The sequence below is a fragment of the Chlamydotis macqueenii genome, chromosome 12 (genome assembly GCF_036417535.1).
Source record: "Chlamydotis macqueenii isolate bChlMac1 chromosome 12, bChlMac1.mat, whole genome shotgun sequence".
Classification (NCBI taxonomy): domain Eukaryota; kingdom Metazoa; phylum Chordata; class Aves; order Otidiformes; family Otididae; genus Chlamydotis; species Chlamydotis macqueenii.
In genome coordinates, this window is record NC_141567.1 from 10858012 (window position 1) to 10878086 (window position 20075).

The window sequence follows — 20075 nt, forward strand, 5'->3', positions numbered from 1 at the left end:
CCAACCAGATCAGGTTTCTCAGAGTCTCATTCAACCTGGCCTTGAATGTTTCGAGGGACGGGGCATCCACCACCTCTCTGGGCAACCTGTGCCAGTATTTCACCACCGTCACTGTAAAAAAAATTTTCCTAATATCCAATCTAAATCTACCTCCCTCTATTTTAAAACCATTACCCCTCATCCTGTCTCAACAGGCCCTACCAGAAAAGTCTCTCCCCATCTTTCCTGCAGCCCCCTTGAGGTACTGGAAGACCACTATTAGGTCTCCCCAGAGCCTCCTCTTCTCCAGGCTGAACAGCCCCAACTCTCTCAGCCTGTGCTCATAGGAGAGGTGCTCCAGCCCTCTGATCATCTTTGTGGCCTCCTCTGGACCCCCTCCAACGGGTCCAGGTCCTTCTTATGTTGGGGGCTCCAGAACTGGATGCAGTGCTGCAGGTGGGGTCTCCCCAGAGCAAAGGGGCAGAATCATCCCCCTTGACCTGCTGGCCACGCTCCTCTTGATGCAGCCCAGGATGCGGTTGGCCTTCTGGGCCGCAAGGGCTCATTGCCGGCTCATGGTCAGCTTCTCATCTACCATCACTCCCAAGTCCCTCTCCTCAGGGCTGCTCTCGATCCATTCTCCACCCAGTCTGTATTTGTGCCTGGGATTGTCACGACCCATGTGCAATTGAACTTCATGAGGTTTGCACAGGCCCACCTCTCCAGCCTGTCAAGGTCCCTCTGGATGGCACCCCTTCCCTCCAGCGAGTCGACCACCACAGAGCTTGGTGCCGTCGGCGAACTTGCTGAGGGTGCACTCAATCCCACTGTCCATGTCACCGACCCTCTCCTTTTCCCCATCTTCCTAAAACCTTTCTTCAGCACAGCGTCCTTACAGCATTTCTTGAAGTGAGTGCTGTTCCCATGCTAAGATGAGGCCCTGATGATCCTATTCTTGAGGCATAGCCAGCATGTGGGTACACAGAAGGCACTCTGCCTCTTGCGATGGAAATGCATTTGCAGGCAAAATTCTACAAGCTTTAATCAATTGCACTGTAGAAGTTGTCAACTTTTGTCTATATGAAAGCATCTAATCTTGTATTGGCATGAGTAATATTCCATAATTTAAAATTAAAAAGCTGTTGTTTTTCACATTATGTAATGCAGCCTTAGATGTTCTGGGACACTGGCAGTGTATGCACCCTTCTCTTCCCTTTTGAAGAGATGCCCACTTGGAATTTCAGCAGCCCATTTTAGCTGCCTTACCTGTGCAAAGTACTCCTCAGAGATGCGTCCAGCCCATTCTATACACCGCTCTATGGGTCTGCATGGATTGGAAATGTCAGCACACTTTATCAACATGCGTTTGATAAGGATACGGTTTTCTGGAGACATGAGAACAGTTTTGATTGACTCCCCATCACCATTATTCTGTAACAGTTAAGAATTAAAAACAATCCATTAGCAAGGTCTCTGTGCACTTACTCAAAAGCTTTGTGCCTTGGGAATGCTTTCAGCAAATCCTACAGAGATCAGTCCCGCTACTGGCTGCCATATTAGATGTCCAACTGAATTTATAGGGGGATATGAATGTTAGTCACAGCTCTGAGTTAGCACTGAACTCCAGTTTCTGGATTCAGTCACCTTCTTTGTGACAGATCTCTTGGGCATTTTGGGGCAAGTAATCTAATCCCTCTATGCCTTATCTGCCTCCTTAAAAGCATGGAGAGGATCCATTCATCACTACATACATAGTGATGAGCACTGTGTAAGCAGAAAAATGCAATTCTCTGCTGAAATCCAAGGATTAATGGACTTGCACATAAAGAGTGGAATAGCTGGTTTAAAAAAAAAAAAAAAAAAAAGGACTGACCCAAGATGCATGGTCATCCTCTGCACGCAAACCTCATCAGTGTGAGCATCAATCATCCTGACAGTACTGCTGCTATTAGGAGACTCAGATCCCACATTGCCTCCAAGGCATCCTCCCCATTCCCTTCCATTCGAGCTACGTTAGTCTATCAGTCTCTGACCTGACTGGGAATTTTGCTTTCTGAGAGTTTATCAGTATTAAAGTGATATATTAGTAACATGCTTCCGAACAGACTCATCTTTCCTCTGCAAGTCTAGGAAAGTTTTCAGCCCACACATGGCTTATATTTGGTTCCCAGGCTGCACATATAAGCACGTCAACGGTACTCTATATTTGGAGCCAGTATATAGCTAGTATGAGTAAAGGCTCCAATGATCCAGATTAGAAGCTATTTTCTGTGGAGCTCTGATGAAGTAAGTTTCCAAAGGACAGAGATTCAGGATTAAAATATCTTTTAAAATCACCTGTAAGTACAACATTATTACTAATTGATTCTTTATGGATGTGTAGGTACAAGAATTTACAACACCATCTACTCAGAATAGAAACTCTTTGAAGCAACGAATATACTACGCTTCTCTGGCACCTAATAAGGTCTTGGTGTATAGTCAGATAATGAAGAAATAACAATAATAATAACAATAACAATAATAACAACAATAATAACAACAATAACAATAATAATAATAATGTGCCACCAGTTCCTGCAGTACGAAGACTCAAAGCAGCAAAAACATTCTAGTCTTTCATTAGGACATATTTTTCAGAAGAAAGTTCTTGTGGGGAAGAAAGTTCTTCCTGAAGGAAGATACTGACAATAATTAAAAAAAAAAATAAAAAATTTGGTAGTATACTGGCTCAGAAACACCAGCTCCACAGTTCCTACCAAAATGAGACTCCCAAACCAATTCTTTTCCCTCATTTTTAGATACGTGGAAGGGAAAATATAGAGGAAATCAAAGTGAGGTGCATACATCTCCAAATGCATGGCAAAATTACGTAAGAGAAAGCCAAAGTAAAGTGACGGAAGCTCCAGAAACATGAGCAGTGTGTAAAAATTAAGCATGGAAAATTATTGAGAGTTCTTTCAATTACGGATAGTAGAGAAGATCCTGATAGGTAAACCACCAGGAATCAAGAAAGGATGTTTGCTTCCGTGATCTGTTCAAACCAAGGGCACAGTTCTACTTGCTTAGTGCGGATGTCTTGGGAATAAAATGTGCTAACTGTGCTTAGTTCCAGCATCCTGCTCAGAGTGCAGAGGTGTCTCTGCATGTCAGATGTTGGCTTCCTGTCATAGGCTTAGGTGACATCATGAAGGGAAATGGGAGGATAAAGGATACTGGAGCTGGAAAGGATTTTTTTTTCAGTTTATGAAACAAAAGAAGAAAGGAAACAAACAGAGCAGCTTCACAGCATGGCTCTTTGAACCAATATGTATAAAAATAATAAATAAAAAAAAAATAAGTGGAACTGTCCCATTTGGAACACACGGTTGGCAGCTCAGCCTGCAAACACTACACTGAGTCACTGCCATGCCAGGAAACACAGGCTGCCGCTGCAACCAGATATACGACCAGACTTGAAAGAGGATCTGCCAGTGTTGTGCTGCTAGGAACCAGCACAGCAAATGACTGGGTTTACCCACTCACACATTACAGGCTTTTTAATAGGAACCTGCTGAACTGAGAAACTCCCAACCAAAAGAAAGGAAACATTTTGCTTCTTTTTTTTTCAATAAAAATTGTATAGCCTTTTCTTTCCTCCCATCCTTGGGCAGAATTTGCTGTGAATCACAACTGCCTTGTGGGGCAGATTATCTCCCTGCAGCCCCCGGGGCTCAAGGGCAGAATTAAACTTCCCTTTGCTTTCTGTATGTCACTGTATTTGTTTTTCCTGTCTGACTGTACGGGTCCAAGCCCCAGTCTTCTGCAACAACAGCTATTCAACTCTCCGTAACAGGGAAGAAGAGGTGTTTGGCTCTTTGGATGGATGCTGCTGCTCAAAAAACTGCTGCATCCCAATTCTTGGGGCTGTGAGGAGGGGCTCTGCGCACCGAGCCAGGCCAGTACAGAGCCCTCCAGCAGGACCAGGTGCCCTAGAGACTTTTGTACCCAACAAGGTCAGGCAGTGAGGTGCACTACACCCAGCAGCAGCTACCTTTTTCTCCGCCATGTCTCTTCCCTTCCTACACTGAATGCTGCTACGTTCACTCACAGAGGATGCCCAATTGCATCCCCCCAGATTTTCAAGAGCTATAAAGACAAGCCATTTTTTGGGAGTACTGAGAGAACAGGTCCTCTAGTGAGCCTACATGCCAGACTACGCTGAGGGGTGAGCAGGGATGCAGTATGGTAGCACTGGAATGAGTAAAATGAGCTGCTATCAAGCAGCTCCTTCGTCTGCAGACTATTGTGCACCAACAGTGTTCCTGGTTTGTAATCTAGCAAGAATTGCTCCCTCTTTTTTTCTTCTTGTTTGTTACAATCAATGAACTGAGCAGATAAACATTTAGCCTCATAATTTTCCATCCAGTTTGCTGGCCTTACATTTCCATTAAAATACCCTGAAACAAAAGATGTCTATCAGGCATTCAAATAAATGCATTAGCATGTTATTTCTTAAAATTGTTCTAAGCAAAACTGCTTCCGTGGAAAATTCCACAATCATAAATTAATACATATATATGTTTTAAAAAAAGGGCTACAATGAAATAGCTTGATCATTTACAGCTACGGCTATAAGCTAGCCTGCAGGCTGACACTTCACATTAAAAGATTTTGTTTAATACTGTTCATAACTGCCAATTTAAATGGTTTGGTTGAAGTTCGCCCACCAGGTGTCTGCCTTAGGCAAAAAAAAATTTCCCCCGAAAACTACAGTTAAAAATGTTTTGGTGGCTTCTAAATACAAGGTTGGGGAAAATAAATTCTTCATGCTGATGTTAAAAATTATTGCTGCTTTTCTCTTTTTTAATACCATCACATCTTTACGAGTGAGGATCTGGAATTCAGTTGGAGGGATGGTTTTGGGGTAAACCAGTCACCACCTCTATAAAAAAAAGCTGGGCAAGTTACAAACTTTGGAGAAAAAAGTTGTGGTTTGTGTAGACTCAGTAGGGATTGCTGAAGCCTAGGACTGATCAGGACTCTCCCTGCAACTGTATTCTTGGCTGTGCTGCACCAGGCACTGTGCAGGCCCTGCTTTTGTAGCTAAGAACAGGGAACCTGTCTCTCCTGTACTTACAGTAAACAAAAACCTGCAGAAAAACAGCAGCAGGGAAGAGGAGGTTGTTGCCTGATTTAAACGCAAAAAAAAAAAAGGTGAAGAGAAGGAGTAGAGTAGCACAAAAGTCCTAGGAACTGTGAAGGAGAGAGGAGACTGGCAAGCAAACAGAACTGGAAGAGGAGAGGAAGGCTGAAAAAGGAGGGACTTGTTGAGTGAGAAAGCTAGTGCTGGAAAGAGGAGGAGAGGCAGAGCTCATGAGAAGCCAAGCAGCACAATGGTGGGTGAGAAGGGAAAGCAGCACGACAAGACAGTGGGCAGTGAAGGGGCTTTGAAGTCAGAGCAGAGTCAGTGAAAAACAGAATATACAATTAAGGGCTGACTGCATCATAGCACGAGCATAAAAATGGAGTCATTAGGCTGAAGAGACGGTGGTAGTTGTGTCACTTGGTAACCTTTGAAAACAGCTTTACAATTTATGCCTTCCTTATTTGTAATAGCTAGGAGACCAACTGTGCTAAGCCTTTGTTATGGCTTAGCTATTAAATGATCAATCTAAGGACAAATATGTGCACAAACTAGTTCTGGTCTTCTCTGTGTTCTGGTAGCAGTGAACAGGCACTTGTAAAGAAGTGTAGATATGTCCTGAGCAGTGAACTTCATAATTACACAAGGTCCAATGCAGCACCCACAAAAAACAACAGTATTGGTCTGTCTGTGTCTTTAAGCCACATCTGCACCGTGAGGCTGTCTGGGAAAAATACTTAATAGCCACAGACTCAACAGCCTTTCTCCTCGTTTAGTCAGTAAAACCAGTATCCTACTGGGACTTTGGCTTCACATTCACATAGTTCTCATTAGCATCACGGGGTGCCAAGAACAAAGCTAGTTCTAGCATATACTCCCACGAACAAAGGAACTCTCCTTCTATTAAGCTCAAATCTGCTTCTGATGGGTGAAGGAAAAAGGCCTGTTCCTCTCTCACCTTCAGATAATAAAAAGACTTGCCTCTCCCTGTTACACAGAACAGTCATAAATGTGGCTTTTTAAAAAACATGGTAAGAAAACAGAAAACCATTACAGCTCCTACAGGACGTTGCCACCGATACAAACTTTATTATAATCATTTCTGAAAATCTCCCCTTTGCAAAAACCATTCCAAGAAAATTACACACTGCTCTTACTGGCAACAAAACTGCTGGTTGAAGCTGTTATTGAAACTGGTGTGGTTTTTAGAATGAATTCTTAACAGGCAATTTCATTGTGTCCATGAAGTTCCAGATGGCTATTGATTATGTCTATATGATACATAATGCCACCATCATCTATTTTAAAGATTAAAATAGAAAGTAGACAGAAAACCCATGAACGCTGCCAGGCAGTGCTGAAGGCTGAAGGCCCTCATTTCCAGACAATGTGCCATATGGCAGTCAATACACCTTCCCTTATGCTGCACCACCAGTGGTTCCCCTTGTGAGAGAGGGAGTAATTCAGCTTCTGTTCTGTGGGTAATTTTGGCCCCTTTGCAGAAATGGCCAACAATGCCAGGTCTTGCCACTAGCATTCGCTCTATTGTAGTGAATGGGTTCATCAAAATGGCATTTTTAACAGGAAGACCAGTTTCTGGTCCCAAGTACAACATCATAGCACTGCAATATTAATAGGATCCAAGTGAGTTCTACTCATCCTCAAAATGTGTGACAACTATGTTAAGCAGAAGGGCATTCAAATACAGAGGTGAAAGACACATTTCTAGTCTCTCTTTCTCCACATTTCTGATTAACTTTCTCAGAATATCATGTAGGGATTTCCTCCTGCCAAGGTTTCCCAGTCCCTGCCCAGTCATTTTAAGGAGGACTTGCAGTGTTGCTTACCCCATTTTCTTCTAGCGCTGCCAAGGGTTTATTAATGCTGTTGACAAACTTGTTGACATGCTCAAAGTGCTTTGTCATTTCTGTTGCTAAGACCATGTCAATAATGGCTTGGCGAAGGGTTCGATACTCATTCCTGTTTAAAGAAGGAAACAATTAAGAATTCTGGCTAGTTCACAAAGGGCCGCTTGCTAAAACAAGTCTAACAAAAATGCTACAGACCATTTCCGTTGAAGAGAGGCACTGGGGGAAGAAAGAACAGTAATAAAGGCTTGGGCAGCTGCATCTGTGCTGGACAAGTACCCTTTGGTGTGCAGAGACATATGTGCTAGAGGCATGACTGGATCTCTAGGAGAAACAGTGCAAGAGCTGGTCAGAAGCAGAGGCACCAGCTACTCAGGAGGGATGCCAGGACATGCCACACCAGCATGTTCCCAAGGCTGTTAGCACAGACTCGGCAGCGGCTCATACTCCAGCCAAGTTTCCATCAATACTTTTCTGCTGTATCTTGAGAGGACTAAGGCTATGGTCACATTCTTACCATAAACGCCTTTCTAGGGCTGGAAGAAGAACAACAGGTCCTTCACTATCCTTCCCGTTGCAACAACGCATTTAATTTTTGACTGATGCTCTTTGACTCTTTCTACCCACGCAGCCATAGCTATGTCCAATGGTACAAAATTATTCTTCTAGACTTGCTAAATTAGGATTTAACTAAGTTCCTTAGATACAGTCCATCTTTTTAGCCACAGGAGGAACAGAAACCATGGGATTTTTCCTAAGTTTGCACAGGACAGGCAGAAGCACTCTACTGTTTTAGAAGCAGACCTCCACAAGGGCTACAGACAGCAGTGCCCTCCTCTAGGATGCTTGTTTGCATTATCTTATGTTACACAGAAGAAAGTGAGAGATGTTAGCGGGCAGATAAGGACTCTGGGTTTTAAGCTTACCTCTCCATGTTTTTAAATATATTGCATTTGTCATCCCGGGTGGTGAGCTGGAAAGCCAGGGCAGCATGATGGCTCTCCAGCACTGCAGTGTCATTATAGAGAATTGCTAGCTCACTGCCAGCATTGCACAGGAAAGAATTTGTTCTTCCTGGGTGATCCACGTCATGGACTGTGGCAGCAATGAGAGCGGCAACCTCATCAATTGGATCCAAAGTTTGCTGAAAATAGAAGGATGCTTAGTTTTCCTGGCAGACTCATTAGAAACCCTACTCTGTCCATAAGATTAAGCCAAGTTGCTGAGGAATAAAAGCCAGAACTCTGTAGATCAGTAAGGGCTAGATGTTCTAGACAGAGCAATGGAAAATTCATTATAAGCTTCATTGAACACTGCATGACTTTTTTGGCCATTTTGTGTCTCTTGAATTTTGCCTTAGCCATACCTTTGACAAAGCACATCAAATTAAAAAAAATGCAAAGTAAGGAATTATTTTGTGTTTTCTAATAACACAGAAATTACCTTCACTTGGAGTTAGGGTATTTGGCTTGGAAAAAAGACCAATACTGCTAAAAATTATTCTATTTCCACCTTCATTTCTTTTGGAAACTTAATGTGTTCTAATCACATTCCACTTACGTGCTGGCTAGGTTTACAGTTTGTAAGGAATGTTTCCCATATATCTAGTTCTATAACAAGAGTGTCCTGGGGCTACAGCTAATAGGAATTCTATGAAGAATACTTGGTGGTTTACATTCATGGAAAAATTACATGACACTCTGTTCTATACCTTCTGTATCAGATTCAGATTTTTTTAGCATACTGCACTCCATGCTTTATGACTACTTACACTGGTCATTACTTTATGTCTAATTATATCTACTCTATAATGAAATACAAAACTATTTCACTTTTAATATTGTATTAATAGCATAAAGGAGAAAAAGAACCAACCATCTCAGAAATACATTGTATACATTTGGAAACTAGCCTTTATGCTGAGCTTTTTGTTATAGATCTCAGATACAAGGCAATTATGTTAAAATTTTAATAAAATGAAAGAGACACAAGAGCAGAAATGTTCCCAGTTGAATCTGGGAGCAGGGCAGATAATTTCCATTCCAATTAGCTTGAGTTTAAGGTCCAAATCTGTACTGGCTTTGACAGTACCCATTCAGAATGGTTAGACTTGGTAGGTGAAAAGACAATCTCTACCCTACCTTACACCTCCTGAAATAAACACAGTGGCTTGACTTTGATGGAGCTACGTTATTATCCATTGAGGACTGTCAAGAGGGTCTTGTGGACAACAAGAAAAGGCAAAGAATTATTTGTACTCTAGGTTCATACGCAGCATTGTCTGAACCACTATCCGCCATGTGTTAGCTTCTTTCTTCTTTCTTTCAGCTGCTGCTCATGGGATTCTATTTTTGTGGTATGAAGTCAGGAGAGAGAGATTTTTAGAACAGACTCTCCTGAGAGAGACACACTGACTAGTGCTCAATCTGGCTGAGAAAGACAGATGGGAAGTGGCCAGCAACTGGAGAATACTTGACCTGTAGGACCACAGCAGTGTATCTCACACCTATTTCCTGAGTCTGACATAACAAACTTCGCAGGGATTTATAGCACCTTTACCTCCAACTTCAGGATTCTAACTTTGTCATCTTAACTCCTGTGGCACAGAAGTGGAAATTATTCTAAGAATAATGCTTCAAAATTTGGGAGGCAGAAAATTTTCTCAGGCAAGAACAGGGTTCAGTTTATTGAAAAAAAATCTTCTCAGTGTGAATTTGAATGGCAGAACCTAAATACCGAAGGCCAGATTAAGGTGAACTCTGGACAACATAAAAGCAACTGGGCTATAACTTTGAAAAGATAAAGAGAGAATTTTGAACTTTGATTCTGCTCCTTGTTCTGCTGCAACATTTTTTTCTCTTCCTATGCCTACAGAGGAATGGAAATAACATTCTGGAAAATGAGGTGGCAGTCATGCTTCTTTGGCATTGAAATGAGTCCAGATCTTGTCTGTTTTTCATAGATATTCTTGGGAAGGCCAGCTAAACCTCTGTCAAATCAGAGGCTGAAAATACGCCATGAAGAATATATTCCCACTTGGCATATAATATTTGTAAGTCAGCCTCTGGAGAGCACACTAATGAGCTGCAGCTCCAGGTCAAGGGACTTACCACAGTTTTAATGAGCTGTCAGAAGCTTGTTTACAGTCACAAATGTCTCAGCCAGGTGCCCATCACTAGCACTATCCTTAGGCAGGCCAATTCAGGGTAGGAATTTCTATCAAAAAATGCAACTCAGAAATATGTACAGTTGCTCCACTGCATGTACATGCAAGCACTGTTTTAATATCCCTTCTCCAGTCTGCCCTCTGGGCATGTGAGAACAAAGGTTGCTCTGATTTATTCTGGTTGTCAGTGGCTCTAATATGCCAGTGGGAGTTATGGTACAAAGAACTTTGACAAGTAATCTTTTTCAATACTCTCCTCCAGTGCAGTCTCCTTAAGCCTCAGGGCATCTCATCCAGTGGGTGACAGAGCTTTGGAAGCATTAAACTTTTTTTATGGTCTATATTGTCCTGGGACTATTCTGCAAAATTACCATCGCATAAGAGATGGTGATTTATTACATTAAATCTGTATTTGCTATGTACCATCACAAAAATGATTGTGTCATTAGCTCACCTATCTGAGAAAGTTTAACTATACAAAGAAGTTTTGTTTTAAAAGGTTTTCTTATTCTCCCATCAAGAACAGCTCAATTCCCATAATATTGGTACCCATGCTTCCGCATATACTATAAGAGAGATCCTATAACTCATGTAAAGCAGCCCAGTTCTTTGACCTCAAAGTTACTAAACTGGTTGGCACTAGGTAGACATTTGGCTCTTGGCATCTTTTTTTTTTGAGAGATCTTTGTTTGATCGCACCTGTACTTCCCACCTACACTGTTTCTTATAAATGTGGACTCACCTTTACTCTTTCTTTAGACAAGAAATAAGCAGTGGCATGTAGTACATCTGCTGCATGAGTAGAATTATGGTAGGAGTTCGAGGAATGGTAGTTAGCTTCAATAACTTGTAACCATGACCTCAGAGTTGATTCTGAACAGCTTAGGAATTCACAGATTCCAAAGCGAGCAAATATTTTGAGACCCAGATAAACCAAAGGCCTGTAGAGAAGAATAAACACAAAGTTTTAAAATAAATGAGGATGAAAGAATATTACATAGCATAAATAGGATGAATTTATACAGCATTTTTAACCAATTACATGTCAGATTAGGACTTGTTAGGAACTTAGAAAGACTTGTTACACAATTACAATCCAGCCCTGTAGAAGTGTTCTGCCTATCATACGCACACACTTAGATTCATGCCAGTTCCGGACACTTCCAGGAATATTAAAAGGCTCTATATTGCTGCTGTACTACATGTAGCAGTATTCTGGGGCTTGGGGAGTCTGTGTTGGGGAAATGTAGACTGCAGTCAAAATGAGATAAATTGGCAAGTACTAAACTTGGCATATGAGAGGAGGTAATCTTGCTGCTGCCACAGATTCCTAAACTAGCTTGTTTACATTTAGATTAAGTATATCTATACTGTACAATGCTGCAATCACTATTCTTTCTGTACTGCTGATCTGCTCCATTCCTTTTACGCCCACCCTTGCAGGTTTTCATTGCTCATTGACTTTGCAGGCAATAGGGGATGAGAGATGGAGGTATTCTGGAAGCAAATAACCAGGCCAGAGTATGCCATTTCTAGAAGACTATAAGGGTCAGACGAAATATCAGGCTAACCCAGTCGGAGATCTGTCTCCAAAAATAGCCAGCATCACTGCATTCCCGTACTTTCGCTTCTCCGAGGTCAAACTGCACAATTTAAACTCATGTGACGACAGCTGAATGAAGAGCAGAACGGAGGTACAGAATATTTCTAATCTGGAAGCTGTGGAAGTGCAATATGTTTCACAGAGCAAATGAAAAAATATTCAAGTTTTAGTCCACTACCCTTTTTTGAATCCAGTTAATACCACTGTTTTCTTGTTCAATACATTTTTTTTCTTAAGAAGAACAGGTATAGTGGTAAATATTTTCAAATGTGGATTCTTAAAAATAGAGAAACCCTCATTTTGGCATCTCACTGTGCTGCTTGATTCCAGACACATCAAGGACTCTGATTTCTAGCTGCACCTGAGGGGTAAGGTGAGGTCATTTGGAGTTGGATGTACATCTTTTGGCAAAAACACTCAACAATACCGTGTCATATACTAGAATTATAATATACTAAAGTTAAATCTCCCCCAGCATAGCACTGTTCAGGCAAAGGTCTCTCTAGGTTTCTGTGTCAGGGAACTGTAATGCACTAAAGATTAGATTTAATGAATTATCTTGGCTTTACTGCCATATGTCTGCTTGGACTTGAAGACAATACTAATAACATATTCATAGTTGTGATTCATTGAAAATCACTTTAATTCTCTTAATAAATGAATTGCCTTTATTTAAACACAGCAGGAAGCAATCATAATTATAATACCTTTAATAAAAGGACAGGAAACAAAATGCCTCCTTTGTCCCTTTCTGGTCTCTCCAAATTAGTAAGAACAGAGAAGCCTATCTGGTGATCTCATGCATGTTGGCTGGGATAATTGATTCTTTATTTACTGCAATGTGTGTATTAAATGTTGTAAATCACACAGACTGATTACATTTTGACTTTTTAAAAAAATTACTACATCTATAGCACTTCTTTGGAAAAGGCAATGTAGCAAAGCAAAAAAACCAAAACCAACCCTAAAATAACTGGATGCAAATTTCTTCACTTACAGTAAAATCACTTTAAAGAAGAATTTAAAACTGGGGTTTTTTTTCCACTGTTTTTGGCTCATAAAACCACAGTCTAAAAATGAAGTGCATATATGTTAACTAAATGCCTGATATCTTTCTTAGACATTGTTTTTTAATATCTTTCAAAGCTCTAACAAAGCTGTGATTTTGACAAGGGCTTAAGATAGTCAATTCATTGCAGGATCTAGCCTCCAAATTAGTGTGGCAGAAGCTTTAAGCTAAGACAAAGCACAATACATGAAAATAGACTCAAAGGAGAACTTTTGATAGGCATCAGCAAATAAAAACAAGGATTTAAACAGAGAGATCAATTTACAGTCTTAGTGGGAGCATTGGCTACTAATGTACAGTCTATCAGAACTGCTGATCTGCTTTTGAAAACTTCTGTGATGGAAACTGGTATGCCCGACTTTTCATCAGTAAATATTCTTCAGTTAATCTTATACATAAAATGTAGCCTGCCAAGACTTTAGAATAAAGACCTTTCTCTAATCTCAGGCAAAGGCAATGGGAATTCTACTGAAAAGCTGTATTTGGACTGTTGAAGGATAAAAATTACCCAATTACATGGATAAAAAAATAAAACATCTGTATCAACTGCCCAAATTAAGACCAGCGTGTTGACTCTGTGTGTAGTTGGCCATAATTTGAACTGAATCCCCACAAGACAAAAATTTGATTTGTAGAACTTTTCTATTACTAAGAACAGAAAAGGAAGGCTCTTAAACTGACGTTGTTTTGTTATTACACCATATCACAGATATATAATCTTCACTAACATCTACCAGGAATCTGCAGGAAATACTGTATGATGAAACAGGAGATATTTAATGGCTCCACAGACAACTAGAAATGACAATGAGAAAATGTCAAACATTTGACTTTGAAAATAAAAATAATAAAAGCACAGGTAGATAAATTAAAGCGTTGATTAACAGGATGAAATTTAAGTCAGTTTTCAGCAACTTCCATTTATGAGCTCTTGAGTTTACTGACCTTTTATTGGTGGCAGCCTCAAGTTCAAAGATATTAAATTCCCAGTTTTCTTCATTTTCCATTGCCTTTGTTATCCGTGGCGGTATGTCAATGAGGGAGATTGGAGAGATCAAACTGCCAGCGACCTGATGACTTTCTGTTGAGGAATATATTTGCAGATCACTATTAATAACCCTGAGATACACTTTTACTCAATGTGCATGGGTTTTTTTCTGCAGTAATGCCTGGCAACTCTCATTTGTATAAAGCTCAGTAATGCTACAGAACAATGCTTATAAATAAAACAAAACCAAACAATGCTTATAAAAAAAGAACATCTGATCACATCTCTTCTGTTTCTTAAATTTCTTAATATGTTTTAATATCTTAGTAACCACTAAATTAAAACTTACGTTTTGCTGACAATATGTATTCGTTCCCTGATAATCTTCGTAAACCATCCTGTTCAATGAAAGTTGAGAGTTAATGCAGGGTATCGTACCAAAGGTCTATAAGATGATAACACCAAATAGTAGCACAATGAAGAAGCACAGGCTTTAGAGAAGCCTGACTGCAACCTGTTACAGGCATCAAAGCTGCCTTTCTCTTATTTGTGCGTACTATTAAGATTTGCCTCTTTTACATACAGTTCATAACGGATAAGAAACTGCAAGATACGGGGTACAGTATGAACTCAGACAGGTTCAAACTTAAATTTTTCAGGTGCAGATGGAGGTCTGGAATTACAGCCTCCCATCCACCTTTGTTTGTACAACACAGACACAAGTTCTGGATGTGTGCCACAAACCAGACACGGTATGTCCACATACTTCCCATCAGCAAGCAAAGGTGGGTGGTAGAAGGGAATGGACATGCTTCTGCTCTCCTCCCCCTGGTACTGGAAGATCAGGTCACCTTAGCAGCATAAGAATCTCGTGATTTAGTGCTGGGGAGCAACAGATCACTCTGAGGCTTCCCTTCTATCAAAGAAGAATGTATGCTTGTTTATTCTCCAACTCAGTGCCTCCTAGGCTTAATTCTGGCATGATGCCTAGATATGCAAACTGAGATGAAAGATTAAAACTAACAGAATTATATATTTCATATTTACTTTTCAGCTTATAATTCTAAATGCTGTGGCCCAAAATCCTGCTTTCTCTTTTGGTATGTACAGCTGTTAGTTACTGCACATTAATGTTTAGCCTATAACGTAAACCAACAGTTATTAAAAAAATATATATTTCTGAATGCACCTTATTAACAATGTTATGTACCCAAAGTACAGCAGAAGTAAAAGTGGAAACTATATCTCAATGTGCAATGTCTGCACTTGAAATTGTTACATCTCATTTTTATTTTCATATGTGTAAATAAATTACTCTGGACTTTTGTGATTTGAAAGGAAAGTGAATACTACTCCTATAACTGGCTCAGTGACTCTTCAATAGCACTGTTATGACACAAATATTTAGGACACCAGATGCTCTATATCATTTAGAATCAAAGATTCATTTTTTAAGAGTTGAAATAGCAGGTGTAATTGTATCTGGCAAATCCATCTTTGAACTCCAAATACCCTTCCCATCACGAATTCTGCTTGAGAGTTCAAATCCAATAACCTACTACTTGTTTCCCTACTCAGACATAACTTCTGACCATGGAATGGAATAATATAATTCTGTTTTCAACAGACATTTCACTGGAAAAATGTTTCTCCCAGATCATTTAAAAACTCATAATACACTATATACCCTCATGCTCTGAAAAGGATTTTCTCAGCTTTTCTATTGCTCCATAAAATAGCCTTTGTTTTTTTTTTTTTTTTAGTAAGGATTTTGTGTTTTGCAGTATTGTAACCTACATGTTCTGGGACCATGGACTGAAAACAGAATATAAATGTATGTAAGAATCAACAACCCACAAAAAAAAAACCAACAGCTGAGTTTATGGATTGCGTGTATTCAGCAACTTTAACTTTGAGGCTATAATGATTATATGTATGAATATTCTTCCTATAGTTTTGTAGCTAAGGTAACAATGTATTTTGTCTACTGAGTTAGTAAATTCAATCCTATATGAACTATTCAGGTCTTCTCCTAGAATTCTTGAAGTCTCTCATATGTTTCTCCTGCTTAGATATTTGCTGTGGTATTCTAAAAGGCAAAAATACATGTAAGTGTTCAAACATTCTGATGGATACTGCAAAGGCGCCTTGATAGTTACAGTATGAAATGATAATAGCCCAGAGACATCTCTGAAAAGCTCGTACCTTGTGAGCCTTTTTGCATCCAACACACTGTCAATTTTTTTCTTGAGTTAGCCTTTTATATGCAACCTACAGACTAATGGGAACACATATCCTTAAGGCACAGGTAACATTCATCCAGGTTCATTTAGTTGTTATCAGGAGGGTCAGACTCCAGGCTCTGGAGGTTGGGTTCGATTCTTGCTTTGCTATGTACCCTTTGTTCAACTGTGGGTACAACACTTCTTCTTCAAATGTCTCCATTCCTCTTTTCATAACAACATAATACATGCCTTCTTCAGCCTTTTTCATGCCTTATTTATTTAAATTATGAGTTCTGTGGAGCATGATTGTGTTTTACTAAGTGAACGTTCATTTTTCTAGCTCAAAGCACTATGATCTTTCTATGAGTCTCTATTGGTACAAATTAATCCAAGCAAATAGCAACAAAAATATATTTTACATTCTTTTGAAAACATATTCTTTCTATACACTGAAAAACTCCCAAAACATGCCATTCTAATCCTAATTAAGAAATACAAGTGTCTAGCTATCTTTCTTTCTTCCTCTCCCATCTATACCTTTCTAAAATGAATCACATTGAAAAAACAATCGGTTTTCCTTTCCATTTCTAGCAAAACTAATGCTTCAAAGAGACTGGTCAATTTTCTTCCCATTTTCAGAGCTATATTATTAATGTAGGGGAGGAAAAATCCACCAGAAGAGGTGTGGTTTTTCCTGAAAACTCCACCAAAAGAAGTGTGGTAGAAAGAGTTTTTCCTGAAAATTTGGCATTGTAGAGGCAAAGCACATGCCAGATGATAAAGATCAACTAACTAGGAAAATCAGGCAGCGGAACATTAATCAATAGTTGTTTGTGGCAGTATGTACTTACCGTCATCAACCCTCCAACGAGGTCACTTGTATGTGGATCCTCATCTTTTGTCCCCAGTTGTGGAGAGTACAATTCAGTGGTTCTTAAAATCTCCAAAACTCGGTCTAAAGCTTCTGCAACTGGCGCAGGACTGCTTTCTTGTGCAGCATTGATGATGTTTATTACCTAGTTTAGCATTAGACATGTTTTGAATTTAGAAGTGATTGAAGAAAGAATCGAGACACTCATCAATTACTATGGAAAACTCATAGCAAATAAATGAGATCTACAACCTTAATCCATGTGTGGGAGAATCAAAATGAAAAGGATGTTAATAAAACATGTTTGCTACTGACTCTGAGAATAAGATCATGGCCTTAAAGGCAGCAGTCTTATTAATGACCTCCTTGTTCAAGGCACAGCCTCAAAATGTCTCTGAATGTATTTAATGTAACGTTCTTCCATTTGCCGCTCTCAATTTATTAAAGAGCTGATTTTTGCCAAATCCTTGAATGGTTTTCAGGAGGCAGTTTACAATGCATAAGGCAAAAGTCCTTTAAAAGGGTCGTGCAATGACTGACCACATAGAAAGGACTCTTACAAAGCACGCTTGGGAGAGGTTCCAGAGCATCTATCTTTTTGGAGCTCCACCAGTCAGCAGGTAGAACAGGGGAAGAAGTTGCACCAGAGGCCAACGCTGCCTTGCTCCTCAGCCTGGATGCTGTACTGCAGCCTTGTGCTCCAATATTCCAGTACAGCACAAGTGACAACAGCCAGTGACAGTGCACATTACCTTGGTGATGGGTGCTTCAATAGTCATGGAATGTATCCTGGCCATAGAAGAGTGCCGCCTTTGTGAGCTGCCTGTGTGGAAAACAAAGCAGAATTTGTATCCTGATTTCAGCAACAAGGCATGACAGGAGGATTCAGACAAGAAACCTTGATTCATTTTCTGAACTGCTTACCCTGCTGTGCCCTTCAGAGCAATCTGTTGCAGAATGCATACACATGCTTGTTATGCTGAGGATATACAGGTGCAAAGTGATGCTTGCTGAACCACTGATATCTCTGATTAGAGATAAGTAGCTGTAACAGCCTAGCAAAATCATAGCTTTGGTTTTTTTTATTTTAACTAATTAAAATATTCAATTAAAAACTCAGCTTGTAGGGTTGTAAGACTACACAAATGTGTGTGTGTATAAACTGGAAGGTACAGGTAGGTAACTATCGCACTTAGGTTATTATAGGATAGATCATACTTTTGCTGCCTGATGCGATATGACAAGTCATAATGAGTCAGCTTCCAAGCTGAGGTGAATCAGTGAAGCTCCTTTGAAGTGAAGATAGCTATGTCAAATTAAACCAGCAGAGGTTCTGGCCTATTATTCATTGGAAATTGAAAAACAAATCATTTATATCAGTTAGCAATTTTGATTCTGTAGAGAAAAGGCCAAGATGGGATTTTTCTGAATAATTATGTTGTGCTACCTATAAAATGCAGACACATCTCTATTACTCTTTGTGCTGAGCAGCTCTTAAGAAGAATCAATGCTATTTTTGCTATACTGGAGTATGATTGTATTCTCTTTGCCACAGACCTACTTTCCTGTTTCACTAGTGTATGCTGCCTAGACTATAATGATGTATGCTTTAACAAAATCACATTAAGTATCAGCAAAAGTTTTGAATATGTGACTCATCTATCAAGTTTGGGATGATCTAATAGAGCAAAATACAACACAGTGAGAAGAAAACAAAATTCATAAGAAGGTTATATTAATATTTTTATCAAGAGAAGGGGTAAGAAATGTAATCATTTGTTAGGTTTAGAGTTCGTCATTTGTACTTGAAAGTATCTGTTGAATCTCATGAGGTCTTCCATGCAGGATGGGAGACGATTGCCTTCCACTGGTTCAAAAAAATACTCAAAGTAGTTCAAGAGAAGAAAACAGGGCTATTTGCCAAATGTGAAGTTGTTAATGAATTGATTACTTGACATTTTATTTGTATGTGTATATATACACATACATACTTACCTATATTTGTATGTGTATGTATGGATGCACAGAAAAATCTGAATAAATATATAAATCAGAAAAATCTACTTGTTTAACATACCATCACTTCCTCGTGATGTTGTGGATCTGACATCTAGTGATCCTTTCCTCCTGTCCTTGTGTCTGCAAGTCTGAATATCTGTGGAGAAAATGATATTGTACAATGCCATTAAGTTGTGCCTCAGATGTATGTTAAAGGAACTGAAACTCAGAGAAAGCCTGCGAGCAGCTGAGTGACGTTTACCACAGCGCTTCCGCAGATGAGAGCCAACGAAAGCTCCTTTTAAAACTCTCACCCAATCACACTGTCATGAACCCAGTCACGCTCTCTGGCAGGACGTACCTAAATGTTTTTGCAGAAGGGATCTAACAGTGTGGATGGAAAAGTTCCTCTCTTGACACAGTGACACAATTGTAGTTGTGAATACAACTTGTGCAACACACCTGAGTTCACTCAAGCAACAACTGCCATAAAGAACTGGTGGACCAGAGTAGCCTACACGCTAGCAAACTAGGCAATGTATCCCAAGTCCCTTACAGACTCCAAGAGATACAACCTGTGTGACCAGGGCTACATTTAACAAGTACCTGCAGCACGGATGTCTTAACTGAAGCACTGGTATGTAGGATGAGGGTGAACGGTAGTGTTGGTCATCCTCATTTTGACCCACATGCAATACCCCACAGTACAGTTAAAAGCAACACAAACATACATACCACTAGCTATAGACAAGCCACAGCAACATGACAACTAGATAGCATCCTTCTTATTTCTAATTTTGTGACAGAGATCCACTACCTACAACTGAAATGTGACACTGAATCCAGCAACACTGCAATACCAATTTAGGGCCCTATTACTTCAAGGGTGGGTTGCTTTATATCACTTCTAAAACAAATGAGGCGAGTAGAGAGGGCTTGTATTTATTTTTCTGCCTTTTGAGCTGGATTCCCAGCTTATCACTAGCTAAGTAGTACTGTTCAGATTGTCCCATGCAACCGTGGTTTTCAGTCAGATCACTAACAGCGGGCTTTATTCTTTCCCCAAGTACGTTCTCGGCTTATGAGGACAGAAGAGATGCGTCATACCTGTCTGAGATTCAGCCTGAACACGTTCACATGTCTTCTCCGCCTACGAATCAGTATAAGAAATCTGGTTAGTCAG

The 20075-nt window shown here is 39.9% G+C and overlaps 1 protein-coding gene across 2 annotated transcripts in view; it reads right to left on the bottom strand.

Annotated features, from left to right (window-relative positions):
- PDE8A (phosphodiesterase 8A) overlaps window positions 1–20075 on the bottom strand; it is a 131792-nt gene that overhangs the window by 2510 nt on the left and 109207 nt on the right. For both annotated transcript variants that reach the window (XM_086757345.1, XM_086757344.1), the window contains exons 11-20: window positions 20000–20042; window positions 18972–19049; window positions 17647–17717; window positions 16875–17039; window positions 14148–14196; window positions 13756–13891; window positions 10881–11079; window positions 7899–8116; window positions 6952–7084; window positions 1246–1410 (exon numbers count right to left, since the gene is read on the bottom strand). In XM_086757345.1, the coding sequence (XP_086613471.1) occupies window positions 1246–1410; window positions 6952–7084; window positions 7899–8116; window positions 10881–11079; window positions 13756–13891; window positions 14148–14196; window positions 16875–17039; window positions 17647–17717; window positions 18972–19049; window positions 20000–20042 (1257 nt within the window). The remainder of the gene's footprint in view (window positions 1–1245; window positions 1411–6951; window positions 7085–7898; window positions 8117–10880; window positions 11080–13755; window positions 13892–14147; window positions 14197–16874; window positions 17040–17646; window positions 17718–18971; window positions 19050–19999; window positions 20043–20075) is intronic.